The sequence below is a fragment of the Prionailurus viverrinus genome, unplaced genomic scaffold (assembly GCF_022837055.1).
Source record: "Prionailurus viverrinus isolate Anna unplaced genomic scaffold, UM_Priviv_1.0 scaffold_45, whole genome shotgun sequence".
Classification (NCBI taxonomy): Eukaryota; Metazoa; Chordata; class Mammalia; order Carnivora; family Felidae; genus Prionailurus; species Prionailurus viverrinus.
The window spans coordinates 2,384,830-2,403,012 of record NW_025927610.1 but is presented as its reverse complement, the minus strand read 5'-3'; the positions used below and the strand labels follow the sequence as shown (position 1 = coordinate 2,403,012).

General features: G+C 56.6%; 1 protein-coding gene across 1 annotated transcript in view; it reads left to right on the top strand.

Annotated features, from left to right (window-relative positions):
- CFAP99 (cilia and flagella associated protein 99) overlaps positions 1-18,183 on the top strand; it is a 42,626-nt gene that overhangs the window by 20,302 nt on the left and 4,141 nt on the right. Inside the window, exons 4-12 of the mRNA XM_047847344.1 lie at positions 352-446; positions 3,891-4,003; positions 5,279-5,456; positions 7,086-7,166; positions 7,350-7,424; positions 8,321-8,392; positions 8,634-8,722; positions 9,303-9,507; positions 17,916-18,057. Coding sequence (XP_047703300.1) covers positions 352-446; positions 3,891-4,003; positions 5,279-5,456; positions 7,086-7,166; positions 7,350-7,424; positions 8,321-8,392; positions 8,634-8,722; positions 9,303-9,507; positions 17,916-18,057 — 1,050 coding nt within the window. The remainder of the gene's footprint in view (positions 1-351; positions 447-3,890; positions 4,004-5,278; positions 5,457-7,085; positions 7,167-7,349; positions 7,425-8,320; positions 8,393-8,633; positions 8,723-9,302; positions 9,508-17,915; positions 18,058-18,183) is intronic.

Genomic DNA, 18,183 nt, shown 5'->3' with positions numbered 1-18,183 from the left:
GCTACTCCATCTCTCAAAATTAACAAACTAAAATCCAGGGAACTTTTCGAATTTCTGAGAACATGCCAAGTCAGTGAGCGTGTGTGGAAGTGTTTTGACAGACGCTCCCCAAACGCTCACCCATGTGAGCCGTGGCCCGAACTCTCGCAGCATTTTGTCGTTTTCACACGGCGTCAGGTGGAGCTCCTGCCCGTGGTCACCTGCCCGGCTGGTGGTGGGCCTTCGGCTCCGGCTCCCTCGCACCTGCCGGGCACGGGTCAGGCCTCCGGCTGATTCCCCAAGACGGAATGCAAGGGGGCGCAGGGGAGGACACCCCAGGGGCGGCCCCACTCACCGGCCCCGTTTCCCCAGTGATCTGCTACCTGGCCACGTTCCAGCTGGAGGAACTCGGCTTTCAGCTCTTCTGTGACATCGTCAGGTCCCAGCCCGTGGACAAGATGCGCAAGGTGAGCTCTGCGGTTTCTTCCTAAACCCAAGGGCAAAGGTGTCCCAGCCAGCGCCGACCTCTCACTCTCTGGCTCGTTGTAATGGAAGAGACTCTGCTGGGTTTAGTGTGTGTTTATGACAAACAGGTGCCCTCTCATTGCTGCAGACACCCTCGTTTTGTCCCTGGGGGATTCGACTCCCGTCCCTCAGGGTCCTGGTGGGTGGTGAGTCTGGGCCTCTGGAGCCTTCCCTTCTCTCTGTGACCAAGCTCCTCCCTCCAAGAGAGGCTGTGCCGTCTGGGGGCTGAGGGGCAGGCAAGGGGATGGGTCCGAGTGGACCCTGAGGATTGGCGTCCATCGGGGGAGGCTGCAGACCAATCTTCTGCCCTGCCGTGGCCCCTCCTGTGGCCTGAGCCTGAGGCCCACCGTTCTTTAGTGGCCAGCCCCCGTGGAGCACTTGCTGTGGGCCAGGCTTCGTCCATGAGCATTTCTTGTTCCATCCTCACAATGACCCAGGGAGGTCGTCCTACGAGGCATCCATCCCACAGCTGAGGGAACTGAGGCACAGAGAGGTTGGGTGACTCACCCAATACCACTCAGCAAGTGAGTAGCAGAGCCCTTTCTTGGACCAGGCTTTTAACCACTGGCTTGCTCCTTCTTACTGGGCTTGGAGGGCCGTCACCAGACCAGGACAGAGACTCCTGGAGAAGAGCGGGGATATCATAGGCCCGGGGAGTGCCCTGGGGCCTCTCCCAGAAGAAACAGCAGGCTCTGTGGTGACAGTTCGGTGGGAGTGGTGGGGGGGGGGGGAAGCGGGGGAAGGGACGCCCACTAGGACCACAGCCCCCAGAGATGTGGCACTGGAGACTCACAGGTACCTTGGCCACCTAACAAGGGAAAGAAAGTGCTGGCCCAAGGCCGTGATTTGTATTTAATGATGGGATTTCCTACCTACATGTAAACAAGCAATTCACGGGGATAAACTTTTGCATAGTTATCTTAAACACAGCCTTCATCTTTCTAAGAAAAAGACGAATTGTAGGCACTTTCTGAGAGGCGTCTGGAGGTGCCCAGGGCCGGCTCCCCAGACTGAGCTGCCGATGCTCAGTTCACGGTCTGCTCTCAGAGGCCTCAGATTCTTGGTGATTGTTGAACAAGGGGGCCTATGTGTCATCTTGCACTGGGTCCCGCAGTGCAGGAGCTGGCCCTAGACCAACCTTGGCCTGAAGAACCCAGAGGGGGCGGCACAGGACCCTCCTGGGGCTGCCCCACAACGCAGACCCAGGACAGGTACACAGAGAGCTGGCCACACACGGCGAGCCTAGGGCCCCCAGTGCAGGTGGCTGGGTGTTACCTCCCTGGAGATTTTCTGGAAGAGATTCATGGAAACTGCCCCCACAAACTCCGACAGGAGCTGGGGAGCTGCAGGGGTGGGGCGGCACCCTCTGCAGGGCCTTCTCTCCCCTGCCCACGCCCCCCCCCCCCCCGTCCCATTGGGTCCACCCACCTCCAGCCTCTAGAGGAGAGGTCAGCCTGGGTCTTGAAGACAGGGTGCAAGCTGTTAGGGACAGGATGGCAGCCCTGGGGGCCTCCCTGGGGAAGGCCCCCACAGCCCACCGTGGTCAGCAGTGACGAGGTGGTGGTGAGCTCAGCGTGCCCAGGCTGGTTCTCGGGCAGCCTTGGCCGTGGTCTCTGCCAGACACAGTGTTGGATGTGGCTGCAGCTGACCTGTCACTCCGGGGGCAGTAGCAATCCTGCTGGCTCCAATGACCCCCGCTCACACGCTGGAATCCTCCAGAGGGCCCGAGAACTCACCCCAGGACCCTGCCCCCACAACTGGTGAGAATGGGGGCCTCACTGTGGAGCACTCTCCCCAGGGGTGTGGGCAGGCCATCCCTGGGTGGGGACAGCACACCAGCTGAGATGCTGAGTGGGCGGGGGGGATGGGGCAGCAAGGAGCACTGGCCAGGAGCAAGGGGAGCAGAGACCCCAAGGCCGGATAGCGGGCCACCGACTGCCCCTTCCGGCAGGAAAGGGTAAAGGCTGAGAGACAGCCATGCGATGGGGAGGGCAGGAGACAGGCCGTGGCTGGGCGGCTGGCAGATGGGCAGCGGGCAGTGGCCACCCTGGGGAGGCAGTGACAGCAGCCGGGGTCCTGTCCTTGTGCATGGCGCCCCCACTGCTCAGCTGCTCCATTCACAGCAGCTGCAAGGGCCCGGGCATCATGCCCACCACGCACAGCACGCAGCAAACACCGACTCCAGACCCGGAAGCCCCGGGAGTAAGGCCCTCCCAGCCCTTGGCAGGCGTTGGGCCCAGATCCACGGGCGGTGCTGGGGTGGAGCCCAAAGGCCCACAGCGGGAACCCACCTGCTGACTCCCTCCCTCCCCAGTAAACTCCCTGTTCCCAAGGCTCACAGCTCAAGGGTGTGCTTTTAGGGACCCAGATGGAGGCATCATGTTTCCTGTGTCCACACAAAGCTCTCCTGGGGAGCTCCAGCGTGTGGCCTCCCTGGTTTTCTGGGAGCCTGGTTTGAATGGCCTGTAGTGGTCCCCTTGACTAGACAAGGCCCTGCAAGCCCGGGTGTGGTTTCGTCTGGGTGGATGCCCTCCTGCAGAACAGTCCCCCAGCAGGCCCTGGGCGTGGCTGCCCCTCGGAGGAGGGCTGGGGCGGGGGGTGCTGAGCTTCACCTCAGCTGTGCTGACAGCCACGTCCTGGGGCCACAGCCAGCCCCCTCTGCAGAAGCACACCTCCCTCTCCCCAAGGCAGCCAGCCTCCATGAGAAGCTAAACTGGACTGCCTTCTAGAACCAGATCTGTTAGACTTGAGGGCCAGGACTGGAAAACAGCCTGCAGGGCCCACGGCCGCTAGAAGTTCCTGCTGTGGTGGGGTCCGGGCAGTCCCAGGGAGAACATCCTCAGTCCCTTTCAGGGGCCGGGTGGGCAGGTCACTTCTGGGGCCCACCCACTGGCACTGTCCTGGGCAAGCAGGGGCAGACTGTACCTCTATTCCTGGAATTCCGGAGCCCATAGGGGATGCAGGCCGCTGTCCATCTGTCCCCACCAAGAACTCTCCAGAAGTGGGGTGTGGGCCTTCCAGGTCCTGGGCAGGTAGCTCAGGCACAGGGTCCCCACCGGCAGGGACGTGCCCTGCTGGGCAGGGACACGCCCCAGGACCGGAGTGGGCTGCCCTGAACACCCAGAGGCCGTGAGCAGAAGCCAGCGTGGCCAGGGGCAGCGCCCCAGCACAGGCACCCCAGCCCAGCATGGGGGTGGGCGAGCAGGGCTCGGGGAGGGAGGGTCTTTTCCGAGGGGCCTGCTGCCCTGGCGTGGACAGTGGTTTCCTTGCCCCCTGCCCCCTGGGCACTGGCTTTCCTGTGAGGGGCACTGTGGGCTTCACCAGGTTGGGGAGGGGTTCTGGTCCCGAGGCCCCCCCCCCCTCAATGGTTCCTACTTCTCCCTCAGTTCCTGGGGTTCTTCTTCAACCCCTTAAACCTGTGCTCATGGATCACAGACGAGTGGAGCCTCATCTACGAGACAGCCTATGTGCAAGAGAACTGGATCGGCCCCCTGATGAGGTGGGACAGGCCGGAGCCTCCCTGCACTCCACTCCCCGAAGCCACCCTCTTGTCCCTGCGCCCCATAACAGGCTCGGCCAAATCCCGGCTTCACCCGCGCAGGCCGGGACCCACGGGCAGAAGGACCAGCACTGTGGCCTGGCCCTGCCCTTGGCCTCCACGAGAGGCTACTGGGGTCAGGGTGAAGCTGGCCCTGCGATGTTTCCCTTCTGATAGGGCTGGGGGAGCCGCCTGGTTTTCCTGGGGACAGACAGACTGTTTGGGCACAAGCAGATCACTTTAGGTACCAGCAGTGTGCTGGAGAGCCAGAGACCCGGGGGGAGGAACCCTTCTGTGGGAGAGAAAACCATGGCCCTGAGGTGGAGGGGTGGCCCTGGAGCTGCCGTTTCCCTGGAAGAAAGCCCTCAGTCCCAGCCAGGCTGGATTCACTGCCCATCCACAGGACTGCCGCCAGGGCCCGGGCCCTCGGTGCCCAGAGAGCCACCTGTGGGGTCAGCCTTGGTCCAGGGTGCCCGCCACCCACCTCAGCACTGTCATATGCAGCCCCATCCCAGACCCGCCCTGCCCCTCCGGAAACCTCACTCCCCTCAGAAGTGCCCTTCCTTCCTCTGATGGCCGTGGCCCTCGAGCTGGGCCAGGAGCTATACAAACCACGCTGTCTGTCCTCAGGGGAACCCCACCGGCCAGGCTGCTGATGGGAACTGGGCCCGCCTGCGGTGTAGGGCACAGACCCCAGCTCCAGGGCACCGGCACCCCAAGGCTCCATCCTGCTCCCGTAGCCCCTTCCCCACCTGTCACCAGCAGCACAGCTCCAGGAACATTCCAGACATCTCCAGCTTCTCTGGGCCTCCTTGCACTGGGCCTTCCGCTCGGGCCCAGATTAGCTCTGTGTCCCTCCCGCTGCTGCTCCTCAGGCCCCTGGATTCCTGCCGCTGGGCCTCTCTGTCCCTGTCCTCCCAACTCCCCATGCAGCAGCATGGCTTGTGACCACAGTGCTGCTGGCCTTGTTTCCTCACCTGTCTGCGTGACTCAGGGCACAGCTGGTAGAGTGCCCGGGGCATAGCTGGCCCTCAGTGGAGTGGCTATTGCTTCCATTATCAGCCCGCACCCTAAGGTGGACCCAGGGTGTCTTGGGTCCTTTGGCTCCCCAGGGCCGTGCCCTCGTTGACCTTCTCCCGAAGGCTGTGCCCTAGTTGGCCTGCTTCTCCTGAGGGCGGTGCCCTGGTTGGCCTTAGGAAGTGGCCCTAAGTGGCTGCTCTTGCCTTTGCCTTCAAGATGGCAGCCGGAAGTCCAGAAGCTGATCAACCAGCTAGAGGAAGTGTTGGCCAATCAGTCCGTTGTTTCCAAGACCAAGGCCAAGGTCACAGAGCCCAAGGAGTTCAACCTGACTGTCCCCAGACCCCGCTCCATTCCAGTGCCTGAGCCAGTCCCTGTCGTGGCCAAATCCAAACCAGTAAGTGCAGACATTTGCGGTGAGCACGGCCCATCCAAGCTGGGAGAGTGGACTCTGTGAGCCAGGGGCAGGCTGGGCTCTTCCCAGGTGCACTGGACCAGACCAGGAGCGTTTGGTGACCCCACGTCTCTGTGGGGAAGCCCAGCTGACCTGGGGCCTGCCCAGTGAGTTCCTGTGCTCCACATCCTAAGGTCTGGTCAGCAGAGATGAAGTGAGGCTGTGGGGCCACAGGGCTCAAACCTGTCCGGACGTGGCATCTAGACCATGCTTGTAACCTGTTGTGACATAGGTCTCCCTCTCTATTAAGAAGCACATGTGTAGCTCACAGTATGCTCTTCAGTACTACTCAGGTCATGGGCAGGTGATAATGTCTGTCTGTGTGACCCCATCATGTGGACCTGTCCCCACCCCAGGGCCTTTGCACACCTGTCCCATCTGCCTAGAGCCTCTTCCTCTCCTTCTCCCTCTCTCTCTCCCCACTTTGCTGACTTCTGCCAGTCAGGATGCTTTGTATTGTAGGTAACAGAAAAAGGCAGCTCAGGCTGGTGTAGACCATAGAGGACGGGCTGACTCTTGGCTGAGTAGGTTAGGCCTCAGGCAGAGTTTGATCAGAGTTCTAGCTGTGCTTCTGTGGGTCACCTTTATCTTTGGGCAAACTTCCTTCATTGTAGCAACCCACCCAGGCCTTCCCCGTACTGTAAACCATCCAGGGCATGAGAGGACATCGAGGGCCAAGAATTCTGTGAGAGTACGATTAGACCAGCTCAGGCCAGCTCAGGCCGCACGCCTCCCCTCGAGCTGACCACCATGATTGGGGATGCTGTGTTCTGACTGATCCAAGTCTCTACCCCACACACTTGTGGTGGAGTCAGTTTCCCAGACCCAATCTGGTTTCCTCACAGAATTAAGGACCACGTGGAAGGGGGGGGGGGTGCCGGGGGTCCCAGCTCACCCCCACCACCTTCAGGTCTCATGGCAACCTCTCTGCCCAGAGAGGTTTTCCATGAGCCCTCGCCCGGGTCAGGTCCCTCGAGTATTCCAATGCTCCTTAGGCACACAGGGCAGAGGGCAAGGAGTTAGGGTCTGGAGCTCAGGGGTTTCCAGGCTGTCCCTGCCCCACCCCCATGGACACTGCTCCCTCCAGGCTGGCGAGCGTCCCTGTGACGGGACCCTGTGGATGGCTCTCAGGCCACCCTGGCCTCTGCAGTATTCATGCTATGGCCCCGCCCCCTCCCTGACCCCCATTTTCTGGGGTCCATGACACCTTCCTGGACTCACTTTCCCCTCCATACCTCCCCTTCCATCCCCTGCCCACTCGGTGGTCCTCTGCCTGTTCCCCCAGTGTCTACTGGGCCTGGACCCCGTGCTTGGCCACCTCCCTTCTTGCTGCTGGCCTGCCGTCCTTCCTTTCCCTCCCCCGGATGGCCACCAGCACCCAGGGGATCCCAGTCAGAGCCCAGCAGCCTCCCTCCCAGCCCTGCTTCTGCTGGCACGGGCACCACGGTCCACCCTCCTGTCCCCGGCACCGCCCTCTCTTCACCCATATCCCACTGGCCACCAGCCTGGCCCTTCTACACACCCCGGACACCATAGCCGCTGACCACAGGCTTTCCTCCGGCCACCCACCAGGTCCCCAGGAGCACCTACCAGCCGCCCAAGGAGCAGCAGCTGCTGGAGACGACCAAGAGACACAATCGCTGGAAGGCGGAGGTGAGGACACACCGACAAGCCCTGCCTTCCTAGACCCTCTGGGGGGCGTTCTGTGAGGCGGTGGGGGACGGGGGAGGGGGGCGGAGGAAGAGCGGGAAGCTGGTCTGTGCCTTCGTCCCTCCCGAGGCCCAAGGGCACCGGGGGGTGGCCAGTGGGGCCAGAGCCAAGTGCTGCCTCTTGCAGGAGCTGCTGCTCAGGGCGAACATGGAGGAGATGCGGTGCGCGGTGCCCAGGTCCCGCGGGGAGCCCCCGACGCAGGTAACACCCACCCTCCTCGCCCTGGGTCGGTCTTCACGGTGGCACTCTCCCACCACATGGAGCCGTCCCTCCCTGCGCCCTTTGAGCAGTGACGCGATGAGCCCCTTCTTTAGCCTGTCGAGTCTCTGCTCCCCAAGCCCGGGCGGGGCGGCAGGTGCAGATGTACCTCCAGATCCACACGGGCAATCCACGCATCCCTCTCTGGGTGTTCCCACATTTCCATGCTTAGCACTTACTGTTTCCGTAAGAAAAAAAAAAAAGCCAAGGTAAGTTTGTCAATAAAGAAAAAGTAAAGGACGCAGGACAAGGAAGGCCTGTTCGTGGTGGGCGCTCTGTCCAGAAGAGTGGGCCTGCCCTGCCCTCCCCACTGTGGGCTCCCCCTACCGCCGGTGGCAGCAGGGCGAGGCAGCGGTGCCCTGGCCCCCACAAGCAGTTGGGGCAGGCGGGGCATGGCCCTGGGGGTGTGCTGGCTGAGTTCCAAGGGGGTGCTCGTCTACCCACCGCTCCGCGCACTGGGGCTGTGGGGCCCCTCCTGGGAGCACCCCAGAGCAGCAGCAGGCAGGGAGCAACTTCCTAGCAGCCAGGAAGCCAGTCGTGGAAGCCAGTGCCAGGGAGCCACTCGGGGGACGGGCCCTGAACCCAGAGTTCAAGCACCCGGGAACTGTGGTCCCCAGGCCTGGCCGGCCCGACACCCAGGAAAGGCCGGAGAGGGCATGGGAGACAGAAGTGTTGTCGTGGGACCCGTGAGCGGGGGGTGGGCTGGGAACACTCGGGTGGGCAGCTGGAGTGAGGACAGGGGAGCGCATTGGCCCTCCCAGGGGTGCTGGGCCCACCATTCCCCCAGGGTGCGTCCAAGGGCACCCAGTGGGCACAGGTGCTGGGCCTGATCCCCGCAGGACTCCCAGAAGACTCTGCAGCCCCGACTCCTGCCCCGCATCCTTAAGACTCCAAAACTGACCTTCTACAAGGTGAGGGGTTTTCCTGACCGGCCAGGGTGGGCACAGGGTGCCTGGTCTAGTCCCCTCTCCCTGGACACTCACTTCCTGGCCAGGTCTGTGCCCAGGGGATCAGATGGCCAGAGCTGGAGGCCCTGAGGGAGGCCCCACCCTAGGGGCCGGGGGGCAAGTGTGGGGGGTAGGGGGGCACTTGCTGGCCCGACTCTCCCCCCCCAGCCACCAGACTGCAGCCGGCCCCTCCTGTCTCCTGCAGACCAACAACGTCCCTGTGAAGCTCAACACAGCTGCCATCCTGCGGGAAGGATCTCTATACCAGCGGCAGGTGGAGAAAGAGCTGGAGAGGTAGGCGGGCGGCTCCTCACCCCGTTCAGAGGAAGGGGTGCAGGGACGGCTCTCCCGGGAGAGGAGGAGGTTGCCAGCAGGGGGGAAGGCGGGGCCTGGTGGCTGTGGTGCTTTGGGGGTGCCACAGGCAGGCCAGCCTTAGGGTCACGGCTGCATCTGAAGAAGATGACCCGCTCAGTGAGGGAAACTGGGCAGAGGGTGGCTTAGCAGAAAGCTGGCCCAGCCCACACTTCTCTCAGGGTCACCTGCTCTTCAGAACCCCCTGAGGCCCCCCGCTGACCACCAGCACCCCGGTCCCCTGTGCTTACCCCATGAGTTGGGCTGTGGGCGGGGGTTTGGGTGGCTGACCAGGTGGATGAGAGGATGGACAGGTGGACGGACGGGTGAGCAGACGAACAGGTGGCCAAAAGGTGGTGGAGGCACAGGACGGGGACAGGCGGACGGTGGGTGGGGGACAGGTGCTATGGCCCGCGATGGGTGAACAGCTCCCCGTGCCTGTGAGGCCACCGCACCCCCAGGGAACCCGTGCACCACCCCCCCACGGCCAGCACAGGCCCCCACTCTTGTCCCCTCTCCCCAGGGTGGATAAGCTTGTGGACGGGGCCGGGGACTTCTCCGAGTTCCTCGAGTGGCAGAGGAAGGTGCAGGCGGAGGGCCGGGAGGAGCAGCTGGCCGCGAGCGAGTGCCACAGGCTGCAGGGGAAACTCAGCCACGAGGAGGCCATCCTGGCCCGGCAGCGCCTGGTGCAAGGGAACAAGGAGAAGGCTGACCAGAAGAAGGAGGAGGTGACGCAGCCTTGCGGGAGCAGCGGGAGTACCTGGGGGCCGGCTGGCGGGCTGTGGCAGCTCCTGTGGTCATGGCTTGTGGTCTGACCCCTAAGATCCACACAGTGGCTGTGGTTTCTCTTTCTGCACCTTCACGGGTTGGGGGCGGGGGTTGGAGGCTCTCTCAGTGGACAGCACTTCTGGTCCAGACTGCCCAGGAGGGGCAGTGGGCCCACACATCCACACACGAAGGAGGATCTGAGGTTCTGGCGGAAACTTCTGGAAAGCCAACGCATTTGCGTATGGCGTCCTCTCCCATAGGAGGGTCTGCAGGCATCTTCAGAAGCTTTAGACGTCTCAGTCCTGGCTCTGCCTCCTCCTAGGACGGGTGGCCTGAGTGGGAGGCCCCCAACCTGTGTTTCCCTGAAAGCCTGTTCTTTGCAGTGGCTCCCAAGTGGCCTGGGGTCCGCAGGCCTGACCTCGGTTCTGTCTGTCCCCAGATGTGTGCCCTTGGGGACTTGCATTGGGCAGGGGGAGAGGACCATGCTGGAAGTTCACTCGAAAATGCCCTTTGGATAACTTGTTTGTGTCTGTATTTGATGTTAGGGTTTGCTTTTCCTTCCTTCTTAGTGTCCTTTTTCACAAATAGGAAGTCAAAGCGATCTGAAAAATAGACTCAGAGAAGCGTCATTTCTTGTAAGTCCCTTGCCACCTCCCCACCTCAATTCTTATTTTCATTAACCTCTGGATCATCTTTCCTTAAAGCAAATACGTACACTTGTGTACAAATCCTTCCTTCCTCCCTTGTCCCTTACATAAAATGCCACGCCCTGCTTTGTCTGCGATGGGAAACACAGGGCCAGTTTTCCGTGTTTGTGGGGAGAGGTTTTCAAGGTAAGCTTCTAGAGGGGACATCGCTAAGCCCCGAAGTTAACTGAGAGCAGAGCTCGGTCCCCACTGTTGAGCACGCAGTTTCCTCACCTTCCGCGGGCAGCGTGCGCAGACCCCGGCAGAGTGTGCCGTGCTGAACTCAGAAATGTTCGCTCGTCTTGTAGGTGAGAAACAGTATCCCGGCAAGTTCTGATTTGCATTTCATTGATTATGTATGAATTTGAGCGTGTTGCCACATATCTAAGAGCCATCTCTGTATCTCTTTCTGTGAACAACCTCTTCGTGCCTTTTGTCCGTTTTCTCGCAGCTCTGCTGCGGCACGATGGACGAGTGAAACTCGTGTCTGTTGAAGGTCTGTCACAGGACGTTCGGATACACGTCCCATCGTGACGTGATTGTCACAATCGAGCAAATTGCTATATCCGTCCCCTCCCGCAGCCACCTCCTCCGCGTGTGGCAGGGACACTGGAGATCTCTCTTAGCAAATTTCATGTACGCGTTCTTATGAACCGCAGTCCCCACCCTGTACATTAGGTCTCTGGAACGTACCCATCTTCTAACAGACCTCGCGCACTTGGACCATGCCCACGGCTCTGGTCTCTGCGACCACAATGTGGACCTTGTTAGATTCCACACATAAGTGAGATCCTACAGCAACTGTCCTGTGCCAGGCTTATCTCACTTAACATAATATGTTCCCGGTTTACCCATGTTTTTGCAAATGGCAGGACTTCCTTCTTTTTTAAGGCTGCAGAGTGTTCTCGTATTCGTCTCTGAAGGGACAATTAGGTTGTTGCCATGTCTTGGCTATTGTGAATGATGCTGCAGTGAACATGGGGGGTGCGGATATCTCCTCAAAACAGTGGTTTTAGGGGCGCCTGGGTGGCGCAGTCGGTTAAGCGTCCGACTTCAGCCAGGTCACGATCTCGCGGTCTGGGAGTTCGAGCCCCGCGTCAGGCTCTGGGCTGATGCCTCAGAGCCTGGAGCCAGTTTCCGATTCTGTGTCTCCCTCTCTCTCTGCCCCTCCCCCGTTCATGCTCTGTCTCTCTCTGTCCCAAAAATAAATAAACGTTGAAAAAAAAAAAAAATTTAAAAAAAACAGTGGTTTTATTTCCTTTGAATCTATATCAGAAGTGATACTTCTGGGTTCTAATTTTATTTTTATTTATTTATTTACTTATTTTTATTTTTTTGTCCTTATTTTATTTTATTTTTATTTTTTATTTTTTAAAATTTACATACAAATTATTAGCATATAGTGCAACAATGATTTCAGGAGTAGATTCCTTAGTGCCCCTTCCCCCATTTAGCCCATTCCCCCCTCCCACAACCCCTCCAGTAACCCTCAGTTTGTTCTCCATATTTATGAGTCTCTCCTGTTTTGTCCCTCTCCCTGTTTTTATATTATTTTTATTTCCCTTCCCTTATGGTCATCTGTTTTGTCTCTTAAAGTCCTCATATGAGTGAAGTCAGATGATTTTTGTTTTTCTCTGACTGATTAATTTCACTTAGCGTAATACCCTCCAGTTCCATCCACGTAGTTGCAAATGACAAGATTTCATTCTTTTTGATTGCCCAGTAATACTCCATTGTATATATATACACCACATTTTCTTTATCCATTCATCCATCGATCGACATTTGGGCTCTTTCCATACTTTGGCTATTGTCAATAGTGCTGCTATAAACATGGGGGTGCATGTGTCCCTTCGAAACGGCCCACCTGTATCCCTTGGATAAATGGCTAGTAGTGCAATTGCTGGGTTGTAGGGTAGTTCTATTTTTAGTTTTTTGAGGAACCTCCATACTGCTTTCCAGAGTGGCTGCACCAGCTTGCATTTCCACCAACAATGCAAAAGAGATCCTCTTTCTCTGCACCCTCGCCAACATCTGTTGTTGCCTGAGTTGTGAATGTCAGCCATTCTGACAGGTGTAAGGTGGTATCTCATTGTGGTTTCGATTTGTATTTCCCTGATGATGAGTGATGTTGAGCATTTTTTCATGTGTCGGTTGGCTCTGGGTTCTAATTTTAAAACTGGTAGTTCTGGGGGTACCTGGCTGGCTTAGCTCGTAGAGCATGTGACTCTTGATTTGAAGGTCCTGAGTTGGAACCCCACATTGGGTGCAGAGATTACTTTTTAAAAACTGGTAATTCTATTTTTAATTTTTTCAGAAAAAAAATAAAATACTTTTTTCCACAACGGCTGCACCAATTTACATTCCCACCAACGGTGCATAGAATTCCCTTTTCTCCACATCCTCACCAGCACTTGCTATCTTTTGACTTTTTTATGATAGCCACCCCAAAAGGGGTGAGGTGGTATCTCATTGTGGTTTTGATTTGCATTTCCCTGATGATGAGTGGTTATGAGCATCTTTTCATGTGCCTGTTGGCACATGGAAAATGTCTGTTTATCATCTCTGGAAAATGTCTGTTCAGGTCCTTTGCCCATTTTTTGGTCAGGTTATTTGGCTTTTTTGTTTGTTGTTTTGTTTTGTTTTGTTTTGTTTGCTATTGAGTTGTAGGAGTACCTTATATGTTTTGGGTATTAACCCCTTATCAGATACATAGTTTGCAAATGATTTCTTCCATTCCATAGGTTGCCTTTTCATTTTGTTGGTTGTTTCCTTTGCTGTGCAGAAACCTTTTAGTTTGATGTGGTCCCAGTAGTTCATTTTTGTTCTTCTTGCCTGTGCTTTTGATGTCAAATCCAAAAAAAAAAAAAAAAAAAGAAAAAAAGCTAAGGCCAATATGAGGGAGTTTTCTCCTGTCTTCTTCTAGGAGTTTGTGATTTCAGGTCTTGTGTTTAGGTCTCTAATCCACTTTGAATTGATTTTTGTGTGTGGTGTAAAATAAGGGTCTAGTTTCATTCTTGTGTGTGTGGATGTCTGGGTTTCCCAGCACCGTTTGTTGAAGACACAGTCCCTCCCCTGCTGAGTGGTCTCGGTGCCTTTGCCAAAGATCAGTTGAACATTTTCTTTTTTTTTTTAATTTTTTTTTCAACGTTTATTTATTTTTGGGACAGAGAGAGACAGAGCTTGAACGGGGGAGGGGCAGAGAGAGAGGGAGACACAGAATCGGAAACGGGCTCCAGGCTCTGAGCCATCAGCCCAGAGCCCGAGGCGGGGCTCGAACTCACGCGAGATCACTCGAGATCTCGCGAGATCGTGAACTCACGGACCGCGAGATCGTGACCTGGCTGAAGTTGGACGCTTAACCGACTGCGCCACCCAGGCGCCCCCAGTTGAACATTTTCTAACAAGCTCTTAGCCTGCATTTCTTTGGTTTTGAAGAGTTCTTTACACAGTAGGGACAGTGACTTTTCATGATACAATGCAGATATTTCCTCCCAATCTGTCACTTGGCTTTGCTTGTGTGTTTTACCATGCAGACTAATCAATGTTTCCTCTTACTGTGCCTGGACTTTGAAGAGTGAGGAGAAAGGTTTTTCCCATACCTGTGTTATAGAGCAATGCGCCTAGGTGTCCTCTAGTATTTATATTTCATTTTTTTTTTTTTTTTTTTTTTTTTTTTCAACGTGTATTTATTTTGGGGACAGAGAGAGACAGAGCATGAACAGGCAAGGGGCAGAGAGAGAGGGAGACACAGAATCGGAAACAGGCTCCAGGCTCTGAGCCATCAGCCCAGAGCCTGACGCGGGGCTCGAACTCACGGACTGCGAGATCGTGACCTGGCTGAAGTCGGACGCTTAACCGACTGCGCCACCCAGGCGCCCCTATATTTCATTTTTACGTCTGGATCTCTAATCTGCGCCCAGTTTATGCTCATACGTGGTCTGAGGTCTGGATCGACTTCCATGACCACCCAACTGGGGCTCCCAATCCATGAATGCAGTACGTCTCTCCATTTATTTCAATCCTTTCTTTCTTTCATCTGTGTTGTATAGTGTTTCGTTTTTAGCATTCAAGTCCTGTTCGTGTTCTGTTAGGTTTGTGCCTAAGTGTTTCTTTTGTTATTTTTGAGTAATTGTAAGTGGTGTTATATTTTTAATTCTGATGTCCATGTATCCGATGCTAGTATATTAAAGCGTAATGGACTTTTGTGTGTTGATCATCTATCTCAGGACCTTGCTGAACCACCTTATAATTTTTCTAGGACAAACAAGGCATTTTGTCGTAGAGCCCTTGTAATTTTCTTTTTTTTTTTTTTTTTTTTTTTTTTTTAAATTTTTTTTTTCAACGTTTATTTATTTTTGGGACAGAGAGAGACAGAGCATGAACGGGCGAGGGGCAGAGAGAGAGGGAGACACAGAAACGGAAACAGGCTCCAGGCTCTGAGCCATCAGCCCAGAGCCTGACGCGGGGCTCGAACTCACGGACCGCGAGATCGTGACCTGGCTGAAGTCGGACGCTTAACCGACTACGCCACCCAGGCGCCCCCTTGTAATTTTCTATGTAGACAATCATGTCATCTGTAAAGAACAGTTTATTTCTTAACTTCTGACCTACATTCCTGTCATTTGCTCCTCTAGCCTATTGCACTGGCTAGAACTTTCCAGTGCTGTGTTGAATAAGAAAGAGCCTACAGGGGTGCCTGGGTGGCTCAGGCGGTTAAGCGTCTGACTTTGGCTCAGGTCATGAGCTCACGGTTTGTGGGTTCGAGCCCCTTGTCGGGCTCTTTGCTAACAACTTCTGATCCTCTGTCCCATCCTGCCCCCCTGCCCTTTGCATGTCTTACGTGTGGGGGATGCTGAGGAGGTGGGTACCACAAAGACGCTGGCAAGGCCTGAGGTGGCAGAGCTGGTCTGGGCAGATGGCACTCACAGTGCAGTGTGTCCCCCCCCCCCCCAAGCCTAGGCCTTCTCCTTGGTCCTGTGCTGCCCTCACACCTGCCCCCCCCCCCCCCCGGTTCCGTGCACATTTATGGAGAGCCAGGAGATGCTGCCTGTTCCCCTCCCTCCCCGCTTCTCCACTGGCCCTGAGCTGTGTCTGTGCTGTCCCCGAGGTGCAGCTGGGCAGGGGCCCTGGGACCCAGCAGGGCAGGCCTCCTCACCCACGGCGGTGGTTCATGGTTTGTTCTTTCTTTGCCCCTAGTCAGCTCACTTGAGATTAGACCCCTTGCAGATTTTGGCCGCCCACCTCTTTTCACCTGTATTTCCACATAAGTATCTTCCCACTTATTACCAAGTTTTCGAAGGTACTTTTAACAATAAACTTTTTGCTTCAGAACAGTTTAAAGAGTTACAGAAAAGTTGCAAAGATGGTGCAGAGAGTTCCCGTTTCCTACCACCCAGCCGCCTCTGCTGGTGACGCCTTACGTCCCCACGCTGGCTTTGGGCCGCCACAGGGAGGCACCGCAGGCCTGACCAAGTTGTGGAGGCCGCAGGTCCAAAGTCGAGGAGGGCGTGAGCTGGGCCATGCTCTCTGCTAAGCTCCCTGGGGAGGACCCTTCCTTGCCTCTTCCAGCTTCTGGAGACCCCAGAAACTCCTTGTCTGTGGCAGCCCCACCCCAGACTCTGTCTCCGTCCTCACATGGCCATGTGTCCGCATCTCTCTGCGTCCCTCTCTTCTTATGGACACTTGTCATTGGACTTAGGGCCCGCTCTAAACCCAGGATGATCGCATCCTGAGATCCTCACTTAATTGGATGTGAGATCACATTCTGAGGTTCCAGGTAGACGTGAATTTGGGGGAGGTGCTGCTACCCACTACACCGCGGTATATTTGTCACAGCCAAGAAGCCAACGCTGGTACGTGACTTACTCGAACTCCACACTTGGCTTAGAGTTCATCACATTTTCTCCCTTCGAAGGCCCTTTTCCTGTCCCTGGACTCCACATCACATTTAACGGTCATGCCTCAGGCTCTTCTTGGCTGCGGCAGTTTCTCAGACTTTCCTCGTTTTTGGCGACCCTGACAGTTTCAAGGAGAGCGGGTCAGGTGTCCTGTTGGATGCCCCTCAGCTGGGGCGTGTCCGATGTTCCTCTCATGGTTAGATTGGGGTTGGGGTTTGGGGAGGAGGACCATCACAGCCTGTCAAGGGCACCTGCTGTCAACCAGCTCTTCAGTGTGATGCTGACCTTGACCCCTTGGCCGAGGTCGTGCCTGGCTTTCTCTGCTGCAGTTAGTGTCCCCTTTCCACATAGCACCATGCAGAGGGGATCTCTAGGCAAAGCCTGCAGCCGGGGGCGGGGCGGGGGCGACTACTGAGAATTCTGCTGCACAGGGGACTTCTCTCTTCTGCCCCACTTTCTTGAATTCATTCCATCAACTCTTTCAGTGTGGACCCATGCATATTTATTCTACACTTTGTGTTATCAAAAGTGTTACTCCGTTGCAAGCTTTGGCCTTTGGGAGCCCCTTCAGGTTGACCTCCTGCGTCCCTCTGACTGCCCTGTGTCCTTCCTTACTTTGGGACACTAGAAGATGCACCAGGCTCACCTGGTGGTTTCCCTGTCCCAGCCCTAAAATAAGCTATTTCTCTGAGAGCCCTGGTTCCCTTTCTTAGAACCTGGGGCAAAACTGGACAAATCAAAGAGGATGGGCGAGAGGCATTTTTGATATACGCCAGCAAATTGTTTTACAAAAGGATTACTTGGTGCCCAGTGTCTAAAGCTGAAGTCCTGAAAAAATAAATAAATAAATAAATAAATAAAGCTGAAGTCCAAGCGGCCTGCAAGCTGATTCTCCACTGACGGTGCAGCTGTAGATGAGCCCCCACTGCACAGACTGCCGGGGGCTGAGGGTCCCGGAGCCCCTGGCCACCCTGGGCCAGTGACAGAAGGCGTAAACCCCACACTGCGTTTTAGTATCTGGAGGACTGTAACCGTGATTCCGAATCGTTCACAATAGTGCCAAACTGGAAGCAATCTGAATGTCCCTCCACAGTAGAATGGATGAAAGCGTTGTGATATACCCCCAAAACGTACAGCCACAAAAATAAGCCACCTACAGTCCAGGGGATAACGTGTACGAGGCTAATGAACGCAGCGCAGAGCCACAGAGGCAAGAGGCAACCAGACACACGGGAGGATTCCAGTCATGTGTGACAAAGCGGCAAAACCACACCCCGTCCTGTTGTTTAAGACTCTGACCTTCTAATAATAAAGATCACATTCACGTTTAAAAAAAAGAAGAAAAAAAGAAAAAAAAAGACTCTGACCTTTTGAAACAGCACGAGAAAGAAGAGTGGGGTGACCAGCAGGACGTGCCTGGGGGCTCATGTGACAGGGACCCCGAGGCTGGCACATCCTGGGCTCCACATGGCTTCAAAGCATTGAGCGCCCTCCTCTCTCAGCTGGAGTCCGGGGGGCTGGGGAGAGGCTTCAGGGCAGACCCAGTGGCTCGGACTTGGTTTCCCCAGAACCACAGTGGAGGAAGGGGGGACACGAGGTGGAACTTCCCCAGTAGGCCTGACCTCCAGGGGACTCCCGGGAGCTGCTGAGCTCAGATCTGGGCTCCGGGGTGATGCAGGGTCACCTCATGCTGCTCCTGGGGCTGGGGGCAGCCCGGGGCAATGGGCCTGCTCCAGGGGGGACCCTGCGGCTCTGACCACGGTGGGTCGATTGTGTGAGCAGACGGCGGAGCTGATGCAGCAGTGTGCTGAGAGGCGCCTCCAGGAGGAAAGGTCCATGAAGGAGCTGGTGCGGCGGGTGGCGGAGGTGCAGAAGAACGTGAAGGTGGCACAGACGAAGCTCCTGAGGGGCCGGCAGCAGATAGGTAGGGCGGGGGGGGGGGGGGTGCCAGGAACCACGAGGCCGCGCCCAGCTTTGCTCCCCCCAACCCCGGCTCGCGCCCCCGGCTGGCCTCCTGCCCTAAGTGAGCTGCTGCGGTTGCCGAGAGCCC